Source organism: Coregonus lavaretus (genome assembly GCF_964263955.1).
Source record: "Coregonus lavaretus genome assembly, chromosome: 3".
In the NCBI taxonomy this organism is placed as follows: Eukaryota; Metazoa; Chordata; class Actinopteri; order Salmoniformes; family Salmonidae; genus Coregonus; species Coregonus lavaretus.
Window position 1 is genome coordinate 16,929,283 of NC_139990.1, and position 24,701 is coordinate 16,953,983.

The window sequence follows — 24,701 nt, forward strand, 5'->3', positions numbered from 1 at the left end:
CGTTTCCACTTCACCATAACAGGACTTACAGTTGACCGAGGCAGCTTTAGCAGGGCAAAAATTTGACGAACTGACTTGTTGGAAAGGTGGCACCCTATGACGGTGCAATGTTGAAAGTCTCTGTCACGATCGTCGGATACAGAGGACCAAGGCGCAGCGTGGAAGGTGAACATATTTATTAAATAATGATTACACGAACAAAAACAACAAATCGATACGTGATGTCCAAAGGTGCAAAACACAAACCTACACAGGAACAAGATCCCACAAACACTGTGGGAAAACTGGCTGCTTAAGTTTTGTTCCCAATCAGAGACAACAAGCAACAGCTGATACACGTTGCCTCTGATTGAGAACCACACTGGCCAACATAGAACTACAAAACTAGAACGAAAAACAAATGAAAACTCACACCCTGGCTCAACATACTAGAGTCCCCAGAGCCAGGGCGTGACAGTCTCTGAGCTCTTCAGTAAGGCCATTCTACCCCCAATGTTTGTCTATGGAGATTGCATGACTGTGTGCTCGATTTTATACACCTGTCAGCAATGGGTGTGGCTGAAATAGCCTAATCCACTTATTTGAAGGGGTGTCCACATACTTTTGTATATATAGTGTGTATCTATATTGTTAGATTTCTTGTGAAGTACTGTAATTCATTTCAAATGTAGTGTTCATGGATGGAAGATTCAAACAATTAAGAAGGATGTAGATCATTTATTGTGCAAAATGAGAAACTAGAATGAATCATCCATATTTGGGAGGCTGCTGCTCAAACTAGCCAATGTCTTCTCTGTCTAGCTCTAGATTGGGGTCTCTAGACAAACATTCTGAAGGAAAGGTTACTGTAAATGATTATGAAGGGACTTTGTCCCTCTCAGACCTGGCTCATTGGTGTCTGTCTGTTAATATTATTTACTAGATTTGTTTTTTTACTCTGCAATTGATGAATCAATATACTGCTGGTGTCATCACATTCCAGTATTAATCACTGCATAGTAATGGCGAAGGTAATGAAACTATCGGAAATAATCCATCCATCATCCATCTCCACATTGTTAGCAATAGCGAGCCGGGCTAATTAACCTTTTCAAGGATGGATGCAAATGAGTTATTTCCAATAGGTTAACTTTGATATTTCTTATCCAGTACAGGGGTGTAATCTTTATTCTCTCGGTAAAGTAGCAAGAGGAATGACTTTATAAATCACTATCACGCCACCACAGAGGCTCTTTGTGACTGTAGACACACACCCCAACCTCCCCAGTGAGGTAGCGTATGCAATTTGATAAAAGGGATTGATGGTCTCCTCCATGATGTTGGGGAGCCAGCCTAATGACCCGAGACTAGATGTGATGTGAATTTGACCACAAGTTTGTGTAAATAGAGTAGAAGCAATGGCTCTATATACACTGGCCAAGGTGCTTAGTTTTATATAGGACATCATAAATTACAGATTACACATATTCAAAGTCACCCGGTTGTCTGGGTTGAGAACCCAAGTCAGCATATTCAGATCCTTGATTTATTTCCTTTCTCTCATTGTAGACTTTGAGGTCTGGCAATGGTAGAATACTACAGTTTAACTGATAAAGATGTTAAACTAGCATATTCCTCTGTCAGAGATAGTCGAGTTGAACCTCCCCAACTCCACTTGTGTGTGACTGTGTAGGACTCCAATCTCCCTTCCTCTCTCCTCCAGCAGAGCAGACAGCCTTCCATTTACAGTTTCCTTTTGTGTGTGCGTGTATATGTGTGTTTGTAGTTTCCTCTTCTCTTTCTCATGGTGAGAATGAGAGCAATTTTCTCAGTGGGAGATGGCGGTGCCTGCTGGGGCTGATCTCATCTCCAGGATATCAGGGCTAGATTAGGATGATGGATTACAGGAGACACTGGAAACTACTCCCACCCACCCTACATCCCACCGCAGCACTGTGGTACTGGGACCTGAGACAACCTCCCTCCCACCAGCTCACTGGGAGGGTGGGTTTCAATAATCCAAAGGGTTTTCCTCTCCTATCCTTTAACAGTGTTTCACAACTCCATTCCTCCAGTACCCCCAACAGTACACATTTTTGATGTAGCCCTAGACATTCAACTTGTCAGTGGCTTGATGATTAGTTGACAAGTAGAATCAGGTGTGCTTGTCTAGGGCTACAAGGAAAATGTGTAATGTGTGGGTACTGGAGGACAGGTGTTGGGAAACACTGCTTTAGGATATCAGGGCGAGATTAGATTAGGATGATTGATTACAGGGATCACTGGAAACTACTGTGTGGCTGGGTTTCAGTACTCTAAAGTTGCTTCATCTTCTCCTCTCCTTTCCTTCTTCTGCATTTCTGATGGGAACATTGCAGGGAACAGTGGAAACAACTGCCACCCACCACAGCACTGGGACAATTATGGGGTTTCTCTCTCATGTCACATTAGAACAGTGGAATCTGATTAATGAAATCCACTTGATTTTGTTGAAAAGCAAAGTTTACTTTTATCAAGTCAGTTTTGACTACGTGACTTTGACAGGTTTCTGTGCGCTACAATAATATCATCATTTTAGTTCAGAGTGACTTAGATTTCCTGCTGTCCTCATTGAACCGTTGCCGCATGCTCAAAGTCTCCATTTGTGTTTAATAAATAGGGCCACATTTTGAAGTATAACCCATCATTTGACACTCTTTGATAACATAGCATCAAGTCATTTTAATGAAGCTCCACTGATAACATGAATTTTAATGTACAACTGCATTGTATCTCATTAAGATAAATAATTTATGCACTTTTGAGTGCGGTCACTATTAGTTTTGTTATGAATTATGCCCAAAAGTAACCTGATTTTAAAGCGTAATTCCTCTGACTGATCTGTTGTCCTCTGTCCTGTCCAGGGTTTGCTGACGTCGGGTGTGGAGTTTGAGGCCCTGCCTGCTGCCCTGTCCCTGCCTGCTGAGTCTGGGCTCTACCCCGTCACCCTGGTGGGGGTCCCACGCACCGCAGGCAACATCACCGTCAACGGTGAGTCCAGCACAACTTTACCCTTCCAATGTGTGACAATCAATAAAAATGAACACTCCTTACACAGGAACGATCGTCATTGAAATGGAAATAGCTTCCTCCCTGAAAATGTAATTTTACGAAATACGAAAATAGCCTGTTAATAACCATTCCTTTGATTACATTAGCAGTAATTTGTGGTCATCATGTGCAGATTTTCCACTAAAATGTAAAAACATTGCGATGTGTGCCGTGGCGATCGACAGGCGAAAGGCAGACGACAGACAGACAGACAACAGACAGACAACAGACAGACAGACAGGGCGTTGTCCCCATATTCTCTGACCTCCATTTTAAAACGCGTTAAACGAGGACAAGCGACATGCCGGTTAATCACATCTCTGTTAACCTCAGTAGCGTGGGATATTAGTATAGCTTTAAATACTATGATCTACATAGTCATTTAGTCTTAATCTTACACGACAGTAATTGCCTGTAATGTTGTCGCAATGGTTAAGACAAGTGGCTTGATTATCTTTCTCCAGAGGATGGGGTGGGGGTTAATAGGGTGTGTGTGGTTAATAGAGGAGGGTGGATGACAGTGTGACCGATTGTCTTGTAAACCTTTGTGATGCCACAGCGTGAGTCCCAACTCTAAACCAAACCAAGACTCATAGCTCTATTTCTCCAATTTATATTACCGTAGATGAATAAGTTAGACCCTTATTCTTCTGAACAGAAGATGATTGTATAGAAATCCTTTAGAAGTATGTTCTCAATGGTACCCTTTGTAGAATGGAGAAAGGTTATTGGAGTGCTTGTTAGTCCTTGGTTTTTGAGGGCACTGACTTTTACCTCGCCCTCGCTCTCTCTCTGTCTCTCTGTCTCTGTGTGTGTCTGTCTGTAGGCTACCACACGTCAGTGTTTGGTGTGACCAGTGACTGTCTCCTGGAAGGTCTACCCAGTGTGAGGACCAGTGGCTGTATGGTGGAGGTCATTCCATCATTACCCCGTCTCCAGCTCAGCACCTCTCTACCACGGTGAGGCGCCCTAACCCCTACCCCATACACCCTGTCCACACAGTACACATTAGAGCAGCTTTTCTTATTCCTGGTTCTGGGGACCAGAAGTGCATCCCTTTGTTCCAGTCCAGCGCTAAAACACCTGATTCATCAGGTCAATGAATCATCAAGTCATTGATAACTGATCAAGTATAACATTGTGAGTCTATGTGAGTCCTCAAATGTCCCCATAACCTTTACCTTATACCCGCTTGTCCTGCCTCATTAAACCAAACCCACAGAGTCCTTTGTTCTATGTTTTAAAGCTGCTGTGTCATCAGAAATGGCTATAAGTCAGTCCTCCTATTAATGCCAGGTCACACACAGAGATGATGTACTATAGCCTATGCGAACCACAGTGTAGTGACCTCTGTCCTGGAGCTAGAATCTAGCAGTTTTTCCTTTTTCCTGTTCCTGTTCTGCTCCTGTTATTGCCAGTCATCAAACCAATCACTCCACACCACTGCTTGTTACTACCAATCACTTTAACAGTCGGAAATCTCACCTCAATTTTCATGGGTTCAACCTTAAAATGACTAAATAATGCACTGCTCCTTTGCTTGTGTAATTCTCCACTTTACTCCAACTCTGAGATGTTGTGTTCTAGGGATGATTGCGCAGCCAGGTAGGGAACAGTAGGTAGTCAGAATGCTTAGTCATAGCCACTTTACAATTAATGAGAAGTAGTGGGGTTTCTGGACCAAAAACACGACCAGCTCCCAACCGCGTCTTGATACTTTTAGTTAGTGCTAATTCACAGCCCCAGTCCCTAGACAGGCTCTTGTCTTTACGGGCTCTTGTCTGCAAGGCAGAGTCGTCATTTAAGCAGTCGTCTCTCAGGTCAGTCATATCTGGATTTCTTGTTTCTTCCGGCTACTTTTAAATCATGCCTCAGAGGATAATCGAATCAAATCAAATCAAATCAAATGTTATTGGTCACATGCGCCGAATACAACAGGTGCAGACATTACAGTGAAATGCTTACTTACAGCCCTTAACCAACAGTGCATTTATTTTTAACAAAAAAAAGTAAAAATAAAACAACAACAAAAAAAGTGTTGAGGAAAAAAAAGAGCAGAAGTAAAATAAAGTAACAGTAGGGAGGCTATATATACAGGGGGGTACCGTTGCAGAGTCAATGTGCGGGGGCACCGGCTAGTTGAGGTAGTTGAGGTAATATGTACATGTGGGTAGAGTTAAAGTGACTATGCATAAATAATTAACAGAGTAGCAGCAGCGTAAAAAGGATGGGGTGGGGGGGCAGTGCAAATAGTCTAGGTAGCCATGATTAGCTGTTCAGGAGTCTTATGGCTTGGGGGTAGAAGCTGTTGAGAAGTCTTTTGGACCTAGACTTGGCACTCCGGTACCGCTTGCCGTGCGGTAGCAGAGAGAACAGTCTATGACTAGGGTGGCTGGAGTCTTTGACAATTTTGAGGGCCTTCCTCTGACACCGCCTGGCATAGAGGTCCTGGATGGCAGGAAGCTTGGCCCCAGTGATGTACTGGGCCGTACGCACTACCCTCTGTAGTGCCTTGCGGTCGGAGGCCAAGCAGTTGCCATACCAGGCGGTGATGCAACCAGTCAGGATGCTCTCGATGGTGCAGCTGTAGAATTTTTTGAGGATCTGAGGACCCATGCCAAATCTTTTCAGTCTCCTGAGGGGGAATAGGCTTTGTCGTGCCCTCTTCACGACTGTCTTGGTGTGTTTGGACCATGATAGTTCGTTGGTGATGTGGACACCAAGGAACTTGAAGCTCTCAACCTGTTCCACTACAGCCCCGTCGATGAGAATGGGGGCGTGCTCAGTCCTCTTTTTTTTCCTGTAGTCCACAATCATCTCCTTTGTCTTGGTCACGTTGAGGGAGAGGTTGTTGTCCTGGCACCACACGGCCAGGTCTCTGACCTCCTCCCTATAGGCTGTCTCATCGTTGTCGGCGATCAGGCCTACCACTGTTGTGTTGTCGGCAAACTTAATGATGGTGTTGGAGTCGTGCCTGGCCATGCAGTCATGGGTGAACAGAGAGTACAGGAGGGGACTGAGCACGCACCCCTGAGGGGCCCCCGTGTTGAGGATCAGTGTGGCAGATGTGTTTTCACCTACCCTTACCACCTGGGGGCGGCCCGTCAGGAAGTCCAGGATCCAGTTGCAGAGGGAGGTGTTTAGTCCCAGGATCCTTAGCTTAGTGATGAGCTTAGAGGGCACTATGGTGTTGAATGCTGAGCTGTAGTCAATGAATAGCATTCTCACGTAGGTGTTCCTCTTGTCCAGGTGGGAAAGGGCAGTGTGGAGTGCAATAGAGATTGCATCATCTGTGGATCTGTTGGGGCGGTATGCAAATTGGAGTGGGTCTAGGGTTTCTGGGATAATGCTGTTGATGTGAGCCATGACCAGCCTTTCAAAGCACTTCATGGCTACAGACGTCAGTGCTACGGGTCGGTAGTCATTTAGGCAGGTTATCTTAGAGTCCTTGGGCACGGGGACTATGGTGGTCTGCTTGAAACATGTTGGTATTACAGACTCAGTCAGGGACATGTTGAAAATGTCAGTGAAGACACTTGCCAGTTGGTCAGCACATGCTCCGAGTACACGTCCTGGTAATCCGTCTGGCCCTGCGGCCTTGTGAATGTTGACCTGCTTAAAAGTCTTACTCACATCGGCTACGGAGAGCGTGATCACATAGTCATCCGGAACAGCTGGTGCTCTCATGCATGCTTCAGTGTTGCTTGCCTCGAAGCGAGCATAGAAGTGGTTTAGCTCGTCTGGTAGGCTTGTGTCACTGGGCAGCTCGCGGCTGTGCTTCCCTTTGTAGTCTGTAATAGTTTTCAAGCCCTGCCACATCCGACGAGCGTCGGAGCCAGTGTAGTACGATTCAATCTTAGTCCTGTATTGACTCTTTGCCTGTTTGATGGTTCGTCAGAGGTCATAGCGGGATTTCTTTTAAGCGTCCGGGTTAGAGTCCCGTTCCTTGAAAGCGGCAGCTCTACCCTTTAGCTCAGTGCAGATGTTTCCTGTAATCCATGGCTTCTGGTTGGGGTATGTACGTACGGTCACTGTGGGGACGACATCATCGATGCACTTATTGATGAAGCCAGTGACTGATGTGGTGTACTCCTCAATGCTGTCTGAAGAATCCCGGAACATGTTCCAGTCTGTGCTAGCAAAACAGTCCTGTAGCTTAGCATCAGCGTCATCTGACCACTTTTTTATTAACCGAGTCACTGGTGCTTCCTGCTTTAGTTTTTGCTTATAAGCAGGAATCAGGAGGATAGAGTTATGGTCAGATTTGCCAAATGGAGGGCGAGGGAGAGCTTTGTATGCGTCTCTGTGTGTGGAGTAAAGGTGGTCTAGAGTTTTTTTTCCTCTGGTTGCACATTTAACATGCTGGTAGAAATTAGGTTACTAAGAACCTAAGTCATTATTTATACATTGATAATTACAGGTTCTGTATCTTATTAGGGAGAAAGATAGTTGGATAGATATGCTTTCCCTTCAGCCTAGTCGATTGCTGCTGGACAATAACAATACAATACAGACATAATTCTGAGACTGGCTGTTGTATTGATTCCAGTACCCAACAGAGTCAGTCAGCTTCAGTAATAGCACATGCACAAAGTGGACAATTGAAATCCAATTCTCTAGATTTTTGTTTTTATTCAATTTGAAGTAATAATTTACATGGCAGGGACTAAATGGACCTCTTTGTTCAAATCACCACCCGTCTTGGTCCTCTATGATTTGACCACTCAGCTTCCCTCAGTACCTCATTGTACCTTGTTCAGAATAAGACCTTGTTGTGCTCGTCCCAGTTGTAATCTTTTGCTGTAATCAAACAATTTTTCTCTCTCTTCGTCCTCCTTTTCTTTGGCATCTCATTTTCGTTCACTTCTGGTTCTCTTTCCCAATGGCCAGGGCCGTGAATGTGTGTTTCTTTATTTTAGTGTGCCTGCTAGCGCTCGTGCTCAAGATAGCATCGTGTGTGTGTAGATTTGCGTGCAGTGGCCAATATCAAGACATAGAGTGAAAGTCCCTGACCTCCTGTGGAGCAGTGTGTCTAGACACACTACACTGTAAAAGATGATTTGTTGAATCTACTCAAATATTATGGGCAACAAAATTACACAGAATATTATTGAGTAGATATACAGCACCAGTCCAAAGTTTGGACACACCTACTCATTCCAGGGTTTTTCTTTATTTTTACTATTCTCTACATTGTAGAATAATAGTGGATACATCAAAACTATGAAATAACACATATGGAATCATGTAGTAACCAAAAAAGTGTTAAGAAAATCAAAATATATTTTATATTTGAGATTGTCCAAAGTAGCCACCCTTTGCCTTGATGACAGCTTTGCACACTCTTGGCATTCTCTCAACCAGCTTCATGAGGTAGTCACCTGGAATGCATTTCAATAAACATTTCTGCCTTGTTAATTTGTGGAATTTCTTTCCTTAATGCGTTTGAGCTAATCAGTTGTGTTGTGACAAGGTAGTAGTGGTATACAGAAGATTGCCCTATTTGGTAGAAGACCATGTCCATATTATGGCAAGAATAGCTCAAAAGAGCAAAGAGAAACGACAGTCCATCATTACTTTAAGACTTGAAGGTCAGTCAATCCGGAAAATGTCAAGAACTTTGAACGTTTCTTCAAGTGCAGTCGCAAAAACCATCAAGCGCTATGATGAAACTGGCTCTCATGAGGACCGCCACAGGAAAGGAAGACCCAGAGTTACCTCTGCTGCAGAGGATAAGTTCATTAGAGTTACCAGCCTCAGAAATTGCAGCCCAAATAAATGCTTCCCAGAGTTCAAGTAACAGACACATCTCAACATCAACTGTTCAGAGGAGACTGCATGAATCAGGCCTTCATGGTCGAATTGCTGCAAAGAAACCACTACTAAAGGACACCAATAAGAAGAAGAGACTTGCTGGGGCCAAGAAACACGAGCAATGGACATTAGACCAGTGGAAATATGCTTTGCTGGTGACACTGTGATTATTTAGAATTCAAGGCACATTTTACCAGCATGGCTACCACAGCATTCTGCAGCGATATGCCATCCCATCTGGTTTGCGCTTAGTGGGACTATCATTTCTTTTTCAACAGGACAATGATCCAACACACCTCCAGGCTGTGTAAGGGCTATTTTACCAAGAAGGAGAGTGATAGAGTGCTGCATCAGATGACCTGGCCTCCACAATCACCCGACCTCAACCCAATTGAGATGGTTTGGGATGAGTTGTACCACAGAGTGAAGGAAAAGCAGCCAACAAGTGCTCAGCATATGTTGGAAGTCCTTCAAGACTGTTGGAAAAGCATTCCAGGTGAAACCTGTTGAGAGAATGCCAAGTGTGCAAATCTGTCATCAAGGCAAAGGGTGGCTACTTTGAAGAATATAAAATGTAAAATATATTTTGATTTGTTTAACACTTATTTGTTAGTACGTGATTCCATATGTGTTGTTTCATGGTTTTTATGTTTTCACTATTATTATACAATGTAGAAAATAGTAAAAATAAAGATAAACCTTGGAATGAGTAGATAAGCTTGAGTAAGTTGTTTGGATGTGGTCAAATAAATTGAGTAAAGATGATAAAAAGATGATATTAAGTTGATTAAACTCGAATAGATCCATGACATTGTGTTATTTTAGCTGAATGATTGATCCTATTATATACTCATTGTTACATTATATATTAATTTAGACCAACTCAGAAAGGTTCACAATTGTACTTTTGGATTTACTCGATCAGATCACTTAAGAGAAAAGGTATCAGGACACCAGGAATCCTTGAAAACCATTTATTTAAACATCAACGGTTTGTAAAACAGTTCTTATTAAACAGAACAAAAGCAGTACAAAAGCAGCAGCAATGATTCTCAAATTATTAGTTGATAAATTACAGAATTGCAATCAACATTGCAGGTACGTCCTGATTGCTGCAGATAGGCAAAACCCTAGAATTAGGAACTAGAACATTAACACTAGCAATAATAGGATATATGTGGGCAGAACCATCTACTTAGAAGAGATAGAATGGAGCTTCAACTCCATAGACTTCATGAGGACCAAAATATTCTCATAGTAACCATGGATAACTACAAAAATTGGGGGCTCATGGAGGCTCAAATAGCTCGTGTTTGCACTGTGTGATATTTTTCTAACTAAAATGTTGCCTACAAGGCAAAAAAATAAATAATAAGAGATGACGACACCAAAAATCATGTAATCTAAACACTTTTACTAGTGTCTTCCTGTAACATTTCTCTGTTCACAAACACTGCCGATGGATGCCACCTATATTACTTGTGTAATATGTTTTTTAAACCATAAATTGTCTAGTTTAGAGTCTTTTTTTGAAAAGTTCGCAATAGAAATCCGTTCAAAATAAACTACAAGGCTTTGTAGGTAGACTATCAGTGATGCAGGTAGCATTGTGATGTCATAACAACCAAACATGTGGTAAAGTGTTGGTAAAAATTGTTACACTTATTGAAATGTCAACTGTATGGGAACAAACTTGACATGACATTTTACAATAATATCCTTAATTAAAAACATATATTTTTTATATTTGTATACAAAACACAACTTAAATACTGTGGCAGTGAACCTTTTAAATCGCAATGTGCTCGAGCCCCGCCTCTCGGTCACCATCCGTCGGTAGGCAGAGGCTATTCCCAGCACAGATTCTATGCCCTATAACAAATGAAGGGAGATAAAAGTTCCAGAGGCTCCTCAGTGCTTAACTACGAAGGTGTGACAAAGTAACCATGACATTCAGTCTATGACAATTGTCCTCTGGGCTGTCATTCTGCTTAAGACAGTAATTTATTCTTGAGGGCTGTCATCTTGACTTTGAGCAGTCCAGCACCGCAAACAGTTTCTGGAATGCTGTACTTTAGCTTTTTGGGGTAGCTGAAATTCAGAGCATATGTCATGCCAAGAAGAATGGCATAAACCTGTGCAACACTGCCCAGAACGGTGATCACTTGTGCACCCTCTAAGACGATGCCTATCTCCTCTGGACCATCACTCGCCATGGCACCCTCCTTCTTGATCACATACAGTGGGGGAAAAAAGTATTTAGTCAGCCACCAATTGTGCGATGAGAGAGGCCTGTAATTTTCATCATAGGTACACGTCAACTATGACAGACAAAATGAGAAATAAAAATCCAGAAAATCACATTGCAGGATTTTTAAGGAATTTATTTGCAAATTATGGTGGAAAATAAGTATTTGGTCACCTACAAACAAGCAAGATTTCTGGCTCTCACAGACCTGTAACTTCTTCTTTAAGAGGCTCCTCTGTCCTCCACTCGTTACCTGTATTAATGGCACCTGTTTGAACTTATCAGTATAAAAGACACCTGTCCACAACCTCAAACAGTCACACTCCAAACTCCACTATGGCCAAGACCAAAGAGCTGTCAAAGGACACCAGAAACAAAATTGTAGACCTGCACCAGGCTGGGAAGACTGAATCTGCAATAGGTAAGCAGCTTGGTTTGAAGAAATCAACTGTGGGAGCAATTATTAGGAAATGGAAGACTGATAATCTCCCTCGATCTGGGGCTCCACGCAAGATCTCACCCCGTGGGGTCAAAATGATCACATGAACAGTGAGCAAAAATCCCAGAACCACACGGGGGGACCTAGTGAATGACCTGCAGAGAGCTGGGACCAAAGTAACAAAGCCTACCATCAGTAACACACTACGCCGCCAGGGACTCAAATCCTGCAGTGCCAGACGTGTCCCCCTGCTTAAGCCAGTACATGTCCAGGCCCGTCTGAAGTTTGCTAGAGTGCATTTGGATGATCCAGAAGAGGATTGGGAGAATGTCATATGGTCAGATGAAACCAAAATATAACTTTTTGTTAAAAACTCAACTCGTCGTGTTTGGAGGACAAAGAATGCTGAGTTGCATCCAAAGAACACCATACCTACTGTGAAGCATGGGGGTAGAAACATCATGCTTTGGTGCTGTTTTTCTGCAAAGGGACCAGGACGACTGATCAATGTAAAGGAAAGAATGAATGGGGCCATGTATCGTGAGATTTTGAGTGAAAACCTCCTTCCATCAGCAAGGGCATTGAAGATGAAACGTGGCTGGGTCTTTCAGCATGACAATGATCCCAAACACACCGCCCGGGCAATGAAGGAGTGGCTTCGTAAGAAGCATTTCAAGGTCCTGGAGTGGCCTAGCCAGTCTCCAGATCTCAACCCCATAGAAAATCTTTGGAAGGAGTTGAAAGTCCGTGTTGCCCAGCGACAGCACCAAAACATCACTGCTCTAGAGGAGATCTGCATGGAGGAATGGGCCAAAATACCAGCAACAGTGTGTGAAAACCTTGTGAAGACTTACAGAAAACGTTTGACCTGTGTCATTGCCAACAAAGGGCATATAACAAAGTATTGAGAAACTTTTGTTATTGACCAAATACTTATTTTCCACCATAATTTGTAAATAAATTCATTAAAAATCCTACAATGTGATTTTCTGGATTTTTTTTCCTCATTTTGTCTGTCATAGTTAATGTGTACCTATGATGAAAATTACGGGCCTCTCTCATCTTTTTAAGTGGGAGAACTTGCACAATTGGTGGCTGACTAAATACTTTTTTTTCCCCACTGTAGATTTTCATTACATGTTGTACAAGGTCCTGCAGGACATTACCCACTTCAGCTTCCTGTAAAAAAAGAATTTGCAGCAGACAGGAAGTGCAGAATATTAGATCCTAATGACCAATTGAGTAGATTCTTCTCTCTTTGAAATGACTTATAAAATATACTTAGATTTGAAGTAGCCTTCTGAAGTAGCATTTAGTCTTCATGTTTTTAATTAAATTAACATAAATCATTACTGCACAGATATAGAAAGACTTTAATGAGTGTGTGTATATGTGTGTGTATATACAGTGGGGAGAACAAGTATTTGATACACTGCCAAATTTGCAGGTTTTCCTACTTACAAAGCATGTAGAGGTCTGTCATTTTTTTATCATAGGTACACTTCAACTGTGAGAGATGGAATCTAAAACAAAATTCAAGAAAATCACATTGTATGATTTTTAAGTAATTAATTTGCATTTTATTGCATGACATAAGTATTTGATCACCTACCAACCATTAAGAATTCCGGCTCTCACAGACCAGTTAGTTTTTCTTTAAGAAGCCCCCCTGTTCTCCACTCATTACCTGTATTAACTGCACCTGTTTGAACTCGTTACCTGTATAAAAGACACCTGTCCACACACTCAATCAAACAGACTCCAACCTCTCCACAATGGCCAAGACCAGAGAGCTGTGTAAGGACATCAGGGATAAAATTGTAGACCTGCACAAGCCTGGGATTGGCTACAGGACAATAGGCAAGCAGCTTGGTGAGAAGGCAACAACTGTTGGCGCAATTATAAAAAAAAATGGAAGTTCAAGATGACGGTCAATCACCCTCGGTCTGGGGCTCCATGCATGATCTCACCTTGTGGGGCATCAATGATCATGAGGAAGGTGAAGGATCAGCCCAGAACTACACGGCAGGACCTGGTCAATGATCTGAAGAAAGCTGGGACCACAGTCTCAAATAAAAAGCATTAGTAACACACTACGCCGTCATGGATTAAAATTCTGCAGCGCACACAAGGTCCCCCTGCTCAAGCCAGCGCATGTCCAGGCCCGTCTGAAGTTTGGCAATGACCATCTGGATGATCCAGAGGAGGAATGGGAGAAGGTCATGTGGTCTAATGAGACAAAAATAGAGCTTTTTGGTCTAAACTCCACTCTGCGTGTTTGGAGGAAGAAGAAGGATGAGTACAACCCCAAGAACACCATCCCAACCGTGAAGCATGGAGGTGGAAACATCATTCTTTGGGGATGCTTTTCTGCAAAGGGGACAGGACGACTGCACCGTATTGAGGGGAGGATGGATGGGGCCATGTATCGCGAGATCTTGGCCAACAACCTCCTTCCCTCAGTAAGAGCATTGAAGATGGGTCGTGGCTGGGTCTTCCAGCATGACAACGACCCAAAACACACAGCCAGGGCAACTAAGGAGTGGCTCCGTAAGAAGCATCTCAAGGTCCTGGAGTGGCCTAGCCAGTCTCCAGACCTGAACCCAATAGAAAATCTTTGGAGGGAGCTGAAAGTCCGTATTGCCCAGCGACAGCCCCGAAACCTGAAGGATCTGGAGAAGGTCTGTATGGAGGAGTGGGCCAAAATCCCTGCTGCAGTGTGTGCAAGCCTGGTCAAGACCTACAGGAAACTTATGATCTCTGTAATTGCAAACAAAGGTTTCTGTACCAAATATTAAGTTCTGCTTTTCTGATGTATCAAATACTTATGTCATGCAATAAAATGCAAATTAATTACTTTAAAATCATACAATGTGATTTTCTGGATTTTGTTCACCAATTGTGCAAGTTCTCCCACTTAAAAAGATGAGAGGCCTGTAATTTTCATCATAGGTACACGTCAACTATGACAGACAAAATGAGGAAAAAAAATCCAGAAAATCACATTGTAGGATTTTAAATTAATTTATTTGTAAATTATGGTTGAAAATAAGTATGATTGGCACATCACTTCCTCATAACGGTGTACTACTGGGATGTGGTGTTTGTTTGCACAACTACTTTTGATATGGATAATTAACTTTATTTTTGGTATATTTGGTATATTTGGTTTACAAAGGCTTCTAAAGTTTGTAATTTCCACTTACAAATGTCAGACTTGATTTGCCCTAACAAAAAATGTATCAACCCCTACAAATAAATTATAATAATTATAATCCACATAATAATTCACATTATTTTCCTTCTGTAGCAAACTGGCTCAAATTAAGATCCTAGATCTGTATAAGCCTCTCTTCCCAGCTGTCAGAGAGATACAATAACACATACAGTGGGGAAAAAAAGTATTTAGTCAGCCACCAATTGTGCAAGTTCTCCCACTTAAAAAGATGAGAGAGGCCTGTAATTTTCATCATAGGTACACGTCAACTATGACAGACAAAATGAGGGAAAAAAATCCAGAAAATCACATTGTAGGATTTTTAATGAATTTATTTGCAAATTATGGTGGAAAATAAGTATTTGGTCACCTACAAACAAGCAAGATTTCTGGCTCTCACAGACCTGTAACTTCTTATTTAAGAGGCTCCTCTGTCCTCCACTTGTTACCTGTATTAATGGCACCTGTTTGAACTTGTTATCAGTATAAAAGACACCTGTCCACAACCTCAAACAGTCACACTCCAAACGCCACTATGGCCAAGACCAAAGAGCTGTCAAAGGACACCAGAAACACAATTGTAGACCTGCACCAGGCTGGGAAGACTGAATATGCAATAGGTAAGCAGCTTGGTTTGAAGAAATCAACTGTGGGAGCAATTATTAGGAAATGGAAGACATACAAGACCACTGATAATCTCCATCGATCTGGGGCTAGACTTAAGATCTCACCCCGTGGGGTCAAAATGATCACATAAACGGTGAGCAAAAATCCCAGAACCACACGGGGGGACCTAGTGAATGACCTGTAGAGAGCTGGGACCAAAGCCTACCATCAGTAACACACTACGCTGCCAGGGACTCAAATCCTGCAGTGCCAGACGTGTCCCCTTGCTTAAGCCAGTACATGTCCAGGCCCGTCTGAAGTTTGCTAGAGTGCATTTGGATGATCCAGAAGAGGATTGGGAGAATGTCATATGATCAGATGAAACCAAAATATAACTTTTTGTTAAAAACTCAACTCGTCGTGTTTGGAGGACAAAGAATGCTGAGTTGCATCCAAAGAACACCATACCTACTGTGAAGCAAGGGGGTGACAACATCATGCTTTGGGGCTGTTTTTCTGCAAAGGGACCAGGACGACTGATCCGTGTAAAGGAAAGAATGAATGGGGCCATGTATCGTGAGATTTTGAGTGAAAACCTCCTTCCATCAGCAAGTGCATTGAAGATGAAACGTGGCTGGGTCTTTCAGCATGACAATGATCCCAAACACACCGCCCGGGCAATGAAGGAGTGGCTTCGTAAGAAGCATTTCAAGGTCCTGGAGTGGCCTAGCCAGTCTCCAGATCTCAACCCCATAGAAAATCTTTGGAGGGAGTTGAAGGTCTGTGTTGCCCAGCGACAGCCCCAAAACATCACTGCTCTAGAGGAGATCTGCATGGAGGAATGGGCCAAAATACCAGCAACAGTGTGTGAAAACCTTGTGAAGACTTACAGAAAACGTTTGACCTGTGTCATTGCCAACAAAGGGTATATAACAAAGTATTGAGAAACTTTTGTTATTGACCAAATACTTATTTTCCACCATAATTTGCAAATAAATTCATTTAAAATCCTACATTGTGATTTTCTGGATATTTTTTTCTCAAGTTGTCTGTCATAGTTGACGTGTACCTATGATGAAAATTACAGGCCTCTCTCATCTTTTTAAGTGGGAGAACTTGCACAATTGGTGGCTGACTAAATACTTTTTTTTCCCCACTGTATAACAAAGTATTGAGAAACTTTTGTTATTGACCAAATACTTATTTTCCACCATAATTTGCAAATAAATTCATTAGAAATCCTACAATGTGATTTTCTGAATTTTTTCCCCACATTTTGTCTGTCATAGTTGATGTGTACCTATGATGAAAATTACAGGCCTCTCTCATCTTTTAAGTGGGAGAACTTGCACAATTGGTGGCTGACTAAATACTTTTTTCCCCCACTGTACCTCTCAAAGCAGCTGCTCTCTATCCCTCTCGATCGCGCGTCTTCTGTCTCTTCTCTCCCTCTCCGTGTCTGCCCCACACAGACAGGACAAGTAGGCGCGCAATGGATTATGGTCATTGTAATGACTTACTTACCACGTTTTATGCGCTAAACTATATAGAATATTGGCCTGTTGCAAACTACAACTCCCTACTACATCGCTTGATCTGATATATCTCTAGAGAAACTGTGCATTGAGCTCACAAAAAAAGAACAAAATGGAATTCAAATAATTGAACCGATGTCGGTCAATTAGTTGTTTAAAAACAGACAAATAACCGACATTTTAGTTTATCTCTTAGCCCTAGTCTGAAGACTTGTTTTAACCCTCCTGTATCTGTCTCCAGGTCGGCCCACCCCCTCCAGCCCTCTAAAGAGGAGTTGTCCAGCAGTGTGTCTGTCCAGCTGTTTAACGGAGAGACCCAGCATCTGACCATCACTCTGGAGAACATCGGCTCTGAAGACCTGGAGACACTGGAGGTCGCCTCCAAGACCTGTAATACTAAAGGTCAGGGGTCAGACAAAACGCACAAACATATGCACACACACGCATGCTTTCATGCTGTTTTTAAACCAGTCATTAATTTGATGTACTTTCCCTCCATCTGTGTCTCTCTCTCTCTCTCTTTCTGTCTCTCTCTCTCACTGTCTCTATCTCTCTCTTTCCCTCTCACACATTCTCTCTCTGTCTCTCCCTCCCTCTCTCACTCTCTATCTCTCCCTCTCACTCCCCTGGTGACTCCTCCTGTCCTCTCGGCAGCGTTAGAGGTCATTGGTCATTGTCTTTTGGCTCTTCAGCTTTTATGCTTTCATGTCTTTTCTCTTTGTGCTACTTTGCAGAGCTGGGATCCCCAAAGCTCTGCAGTTTCTCTCTCTACCTACCTACCTCTCTCTCTCTCTCTCTCTCTCTCTCTCTCTCTCTCTCTCTCTCTCTCTCTCTCTCTCTCTCTCTCTCTCTCTCTCTCTCTCTCTCTCTCTCTCTCTCTCTCTCTCTCTCTCTCTCTCTCTCTCTCTCTCTCTCTCTCTCCCTCTCCCTCTCCCTCTCCCTCTCTCCCTCTCCCTCCCTTCCTTGTATCCAGCTGACATCTGCAATATGTTCTGACAAAATGTTGCACATCAACAGTTGTGTCAAGTAGTTAGCCGTTACCACTCAAAAGTCAAACTTGTATTTAAAACTGTAGTCCATCTGTGGTGCGTGGTTTAAATTTAAATGACCCACCCGCTCTGTCAGAGCTGTGGTTTACTGTTGGGGTTGTAGAGGGATGCAATTCGAGAGACACACACACACACCATTCCTTTTGAAGTTGCCAAGGAAACTGATGTGATGAGCAGAATGGCTGCGGTAGAAGTGGGAGTGGCTTGCCAGTACAGTGCTGCTGTGGAGCCTCAACAGCCTGCACACACTCTTACACACACATTCATGTCCTTATTTCAACTGCAGCGATTACATGGTTGTACGACTGACTGCATGATTGTACTAGCTCCTGTGTTTTCTATTCTTATATCATGGATACACTGGTTTTAACAGAGCTGGGGTAAACAATTGGTCTTCTTATAGGAGGAGAGTCCTCTGCTATTGGTTTGATTTTAACATACAGTACAGTCCTGGCTGTGAACTTATCTTGAACTTATCAAGGTGTTTCATTGTCTTTATGAATCAAATTGAAAGAATCCCCTTCTCTCGAACCAAATCTGAAAGAATATTCAGTACACTACTCACCATAAAGTAGGTTACAGTCTTATACCAACAAGAAGTGTTGATGTATTGGTTTCAAAGGGATCCCACGAGATATCTTCTCAATGTATTAACAGATTCTTAAAAGGTAATTTGTTAAACGGCATCACACCTTGGTTGAGGAGGCTAAAAGTATGAAGCATTAATACAAACCTAATCACTGTTGTCCAGAACTGCAAGCTGCACATCAACGTTAGAAAGAATGTTTCCTAACTTTTACACTTTCTTTGTCAGCTTTGGTGAAAAGCCAAAAGGCTTTTAAAGTGATGATTGATTGGGTTTGTTTTCTCTCTGGAAGCAGAAACGCTCTGGATATGATGAAATTACAGAATTAGAGGCTGTGTCGCAAATAGCACCCTATTCCCTATATAGTGCACTATTATTGACCAGTAGTGCACTGTATAGGTAATAGGGTTCCATGTCAGACACAGCCAAAAATTGGAGTACCGTAAGTGGAGGAAAGGAGTATCATCTCATTTTCTTATTACGTCTAGTCATTAAGAAGCTCTGTGGTTTATTTCCCTAGAGGGGTTTACCTTGGCATAGATCCTGGAACAGATTTTCTTTGAGTTTTGCCAGATATCATACAGAAACAGAGTTCATCTGATTTAGTTGAGATTCCTTCACTTCAGTCCGGGTTTATTGGATGGTGATATGTCTTGGAGATGTTGGGAGGAGCACTCCCACTTGACATGACATTTGGTAATGAACAATTTCTAAAGCATAGGTAGGCATTATAAAAGGTCCTTAAGAGGCCTTACAGTGCCTTCAGAAAGTATTCACACCCCTTGACTTTTTCACATTTTGTTGTGTTACAAGGTGGGATTAAAATGTATTTAATTGTCCTTTTTGTCAACGATCTACACAATGTCAAAGTGGAAGAAAGATTCTAACATTTGTAAAACATTTATGAAAAATAAAATGCTAATATATCTTGATTACGTAAGTAATCAACCCCCTGAGTCAATCACATGTTAGAATCACCTTTTGCAGCGATTACAGCTGTGAGTCTTTCTGGGTAACTCTCTAAGAGATTTGCACACCTGGATTGTACAATATTTGCACAATATTCTTTTTTAAATTCTTCAAGCTGTGTGAAGTTGGTTGTTGATCATTGCTAGACAGCCATTTTCAAGTCTCGCCATACATTTTCAAACTGATTTAAGTCAAAACTGTAACTAGGCCACTCAGGAACATTCAATGTCGTCTTGGTAAGCAACTCCAGTGTATATTTGGCCTTGTGTTTTAGGTTATTGTCCTGCTGAAAGGTGACTTGTCTCCCAGTGTCTATTGGAAAGCAGACTAAACCAGGTTTTCCTCTAGGATTTTGCCTGTGCTTAGCTCTATTCCGTTTCTTTTTATCCTAAGAAAATCCCTAGTACAGTACTTGCCGGTGACAAGCATACCCATAACATGATGCAGCCACCACCATGCTTGAAAATATGAAGAGTGATAGTCATAACGCTTTGTATTCAGGACTTGAAGTTAATTTCTTTGCCACATTTTTTTTGTATTCTGTACTGGCTTCCTTCTTTTCACTCTCTCATTTAGGTTAGTATTATGGAGTAATAACTACAATGTTGTTGATCCATCCTCTGTTTTCTCATATCACAGCCATTAAACTCTGTAACTGTTTTAAAGTCACCATCGGTCTCATGATGGAATCCCTGAGCAGTTTCCTTCCTCTCTGGGAGCTGAGTTAGGAAGGACACCTGTATCTTTGTAGTGACTGGGTGTATTGATACACCATCTAAAGTGTAATTAATAACTTCACCATGCTCAAAGGGATATCTGCAAAAAAAAAAAAAAAACATATACTGATAGGTGCTTTGCGAGGCATTGGAAAACCTCCCTGGTCTTTGTGGTTGAATCTGTTTGAAATGTACTGCTCGACTGAGGGACCTTACAGATAATTGTATGTGTTGGGCACAGAGATGAGGTAGTCATTCAAAAATCATTCAAAAATCATGCTCAACACTATTATTGCACAGAGTGAGTCCATGCAACTTGTTAACCTCTACGGGATCGGTGTCCCGTATACGGGACGGTTGAGCTAACGTGTGCTAATGTGATTAGCATGACTGTTGTAAGTAACAGCAAACTTTCTAGGACATAGACATGTCTTATATGGGCAGAAAGCTTAAATTATTGTTAATCTAACTACACTGTCCAATTTACAGTAGCTATGACATTGAAAACATACCATGCTATTGTTTGAGGAGAGTGCACAACAACAAAAAACGTATCACGGCAACTGGTTTGATACATTCACCTCTGAAGGTAAATAATGCACTTACATTCAGTAATCTTGCTCTGATTTGTCATCCTAAGAGTCCCAGAGATAAAATGTAGCATAGTTTTGTTTGATAAAATCAATTTTTATATTCAAATGTAGGAACTGGGTTCTACAGTTCGAACCCCTGCTGTCTTTGGCTCCACACCCACCCCGCCCGGCCATCTAGAAGTGTGAAAGTTAGTGTATAAGCTAATGATCCATCATTTATGACATTCCTGGGAGTGTGTAAACAAAAATTTTGTATTACCATATAATTTTTGTATATTCTCTATAGTTATGTACATGACAATGTATAAATTGACCAATTCAGCACATTTGGGCAGACTTGATGCAAAACAGTACAGTATTGCAATGCTTCACTGGATCAATTTGAAACTTTGCAGAAACACTGCCTAAACTGCAATATTATACTGTGGCCTTTCTCTTGCATTTCAAAGATGATGAAAAAAAATACAAAATAGAAAACGCATGTTTTACTCAACTTAGTGTATGTAAACTTCTGACCCAGTGGAATTGTGATACAGTGACTTATAAGTGAAATAATCTGTCTGTTAACAATTGTTGGAAAAATTACTTGTGTCATGCACAAAGTAGATGTCCTAACCGACTTGCCAAATCTATAGTTTGTTAACAAGACATTTGTGGAGTGGTTGAAAAACGAGTTTTAATGAATCCAACCTAAGTGTATGTAAACTTCCGACTTCAACTGTAAATGACTATCGCCCCGTAGCACTCACTTCTGTCATCATGAAGTGCTTTGAGAGGCTAGTTAATTACCATATCACCTCCACCTTACCCGACACCATAGACCCACTACAATTCGCAGATTGCCCCAAAGAAGTCCACGGACGACGGAATCGCCATTGCACTGCACACTGCCCTATCCCACCTGGACAAGATAAATACCTATGTAAGAATGCTGTTCAGTGGTAGGCCTGATTACCAACAACGATGAGACTGCCTACAGCAGGGCAACAAATTAAGAATGTCTATTTCACCAGCCACATTGGCAGGTTGTCAGTTTGCAGGGCTCTACAATGCGAGCGTTACATTCGGGAATAAAAATAGTTAAAAGTCAAGTATAAGCACGTTAGAAAAAGAAGTAAGTCCCATGTGGCTCAGTTGGTAGAGCATGGCATTTTCAAAGTATTACTGCTTTTTTGTTTCATAGTGGCAAATTGCGCAAATACAGTGCATTTGGAAAGTATTCAGACCCCCTTTTCCACATTTTGTTACGTTACAGCGTTATTTTAAAATTGGTTAAATTGTTTTTTTCCCTCATAAATCTACACACAATACCCCATAATGACAAAGCAAAAACAGGTTTTTAGAAATGTTAGCAAATGTATTAAAAATAAAACACTGAAATATCACATTTACATAAGTGTTCAGACCCTTTACTCAGTAGTTTGTTGAAGCACCTTTGACAGCGATTACAGCCTCGAGTCTTCTTGGGTATGACGCTACAAGGTTTGCACACCCAATGTTTTTGGGGAGTTTTTCCCAGTCTTCTCTGCAGATCCTCTCATGCTCTGTCAGGTTGGATGGGGAGCGTCGCTGCACAGCTATTTTCTGGTCTCTCCAGATATGTTTGATCGCATTCAAGTCCGGGCTCTGGCTGGTTCACTCAAGGACATTCAGAGACTTGTCCCACGGGGGGCCAGTATAAAAAAATATGTATTCACTAACTGTAAGTCGCTCTGGATAAGAGCGTCTGCTAAATGACTAAAATGTAAAAAATGTTGTCCCAAAGACACTCCTGCGTTGTCTTGGCTGTGTGCTTAGGGTCGTTGTCCTGTTGGAAGGTGAACCTTCGCCACTGTCTGATGTCCTGAGCGCTCTGGTGCAGGTGTTCATCAAGGATCTCTCTGTACTTTGCTCTGTTCATCTTTCGCTCGATCCTGACTAGTCTCCCAGTCCCTGCCGCTGAAAAACATCCCCCCCACTGCATGTTGCTGCCACCACCATGCTTCCCCGTAGGGCCAAAGAGTTCAATCTTGGTTTCATCAGACCAGAGAATCTTGTTTCTCATGGTCTGAGAGTCTTTTAGGTGCCTTTTGGCAAACTCCAAGCGGGCTGTCATGTGCCTTTTACTGAGGAGTGGCCACTCTACCATAAAGGCCTAATTGGTGGAGTGCTGCAGAGATGGTTGTCCTTCTGGAAGGTTCTCCCATCTCCACAGATGAACTCTGGAGCTCTGTCAGAGTGACCATAAGGTTCTTGGTCACCTCCCTGACCAAGACCCTTCTCCCCCGATTGCTCAGTTTGGCCGGGCGACCAGCTCTAGGAAGAGTCTTGGTGATTCCAAACTTCTTCCATTTAAGAATGATGGAGGCCACTGTGTTCTTGGGGACCTTCAATGCTGCAGACATTTTGTGGTACCCTTCTCCAGATCTGTTCCTCGACACAATCCTGTCTCGGAGCTCTACGGACAATTCCTTCGACCTCATGGCTTGGTTTTTGCTCAGACATGCACTGTCAAATGTTGGACGTTTTAGAGACACGTGTGCGCCTTTCCAAATAATGTCCAATCAATTGAATTTACCACACGTGGACTCCAATCAAGTTGTAGAAACATCTCAAGGATGATCAATGGAAACAGGATGCACCTGAGCTCAATTTCGAGTGTCATAGCAAAGGGTCTGAATACTTATGTAAATAAGGTATTTCTGTTTTTAATTTTTTTATACATTTGCAACAATTTCAACCAATTTAACGCTTTGTCATTATGGGGTATTGTGTGTAGATTGCTGAGGGAAAAACATTATGTAATCCATTTTAGAATAAGGCTATAACATAACAAAATGTGGAAAAAGGGAAGGGGTCTGAATACTTACCCAATGCACTGTAAATACTAATTTTATATACCACCTCGCGCTGGAACACTGCCTTGCAGGGGAGCTGAGCTCACTGAGTGAAGTGCTGATGAATTCATTTTTTGGGTGCAGCGCACAGGCATAAAAGTTGGTCTAATTTACTCTGAAGTCTACAAAGTGAGACTTTGTCCTCGTGTTTCTTGGCTATTTACGTTGTTTTGTTCACATGCTCAATTTTAGTTTGAGTCTGCTGCTTCAACTGATATCGAAGAGACGCCCTAGTCAGATCCCAAATTTCTCACACACTGACACACTTGACAGGACTTGAGTGGCCCTGTTACAACGATAACCTCCCGCCTTTAAAGGGGCAGCTGAAGATTTTCTCTGATACTTTGATCAAAAAACAGGTCACAAAAAATGTAATGAAATTTAGCAATATACCACATTACTTCTTACTAATACATTTCTTGTTTTAGAAACATTACAAAGCATGGTCATCCGTTTTAGCGTTTTTTAAATGTAATTATGGCCCCCAAAAATATTTTAGCTGGTAAAAAATCTGAGTGGCTGGTGATTGTTTTCATCTACTTGCCACAGTGGCTGGCGGACCAAAAAGTTAATTTTAGGTTCTAGCCTACAGGGAGGAGGTGAGAGCCCTGGTGGTGTGGTGCCAGGTAAATAACCTCTCCCTCAACATCAACAAAACGAAGGAGCTGATGGTGGACTACAGGAGACAGCAGAGAGAAGAAGGTGCAACCTTAGGAGGCTGAACAAATTGAGAGCATCCTGTCGGGCTGTATCACCGCCTGGTAGGGCAAATATAGCATACGGAACCACAGGGCTCTCCAGAGGGTGGTGCGTTCAGCCCAACGCATCACCGGGGGCACACTGCCTGCCCTCCAGGATATCTACAGCACCCAGTGTCACAGGAAGGCCAAGAAGATCATTAAGGACCTCCAGTGCATCAAACCTGGGATCGATCTCCAGGCCATCTCCAGGCCATCAAACTGTTAAACAGTCACCACTAGCCAG

General features: G+C 42.3%; 1 protein-coding gene across 1 annotated transcript in view; it reads left to right on the forward strand.

Moving 5' to 3' along the window:
- trappc9 (trafficking protein particle complex subunit 9) overlaps positions 1 to 24,701 on the forward strand; it is a 321,620-nt gene that overhangs the window by 62,472 nt on the left and 234,447 nt on the right. The window contains exons 14-16 of the mRNA XM_084158560.1: positions 2,883 to 3,009; positions 3,896 to 4,028; positions 17,170 to 17,330. Of these exons, the coding sequence (XP_084014686.1) occupies positions 2,883 to 3,009; positions 3,896 to 4,028; positions 17,170 to 17,330 (421 nt within the window). The remainder of the gene's footprint in view (positions 1 to 2,882; positions 3,010 to 3,895; positions 4,029 to 17,169; positions 17,331 to 24,701) is intronic.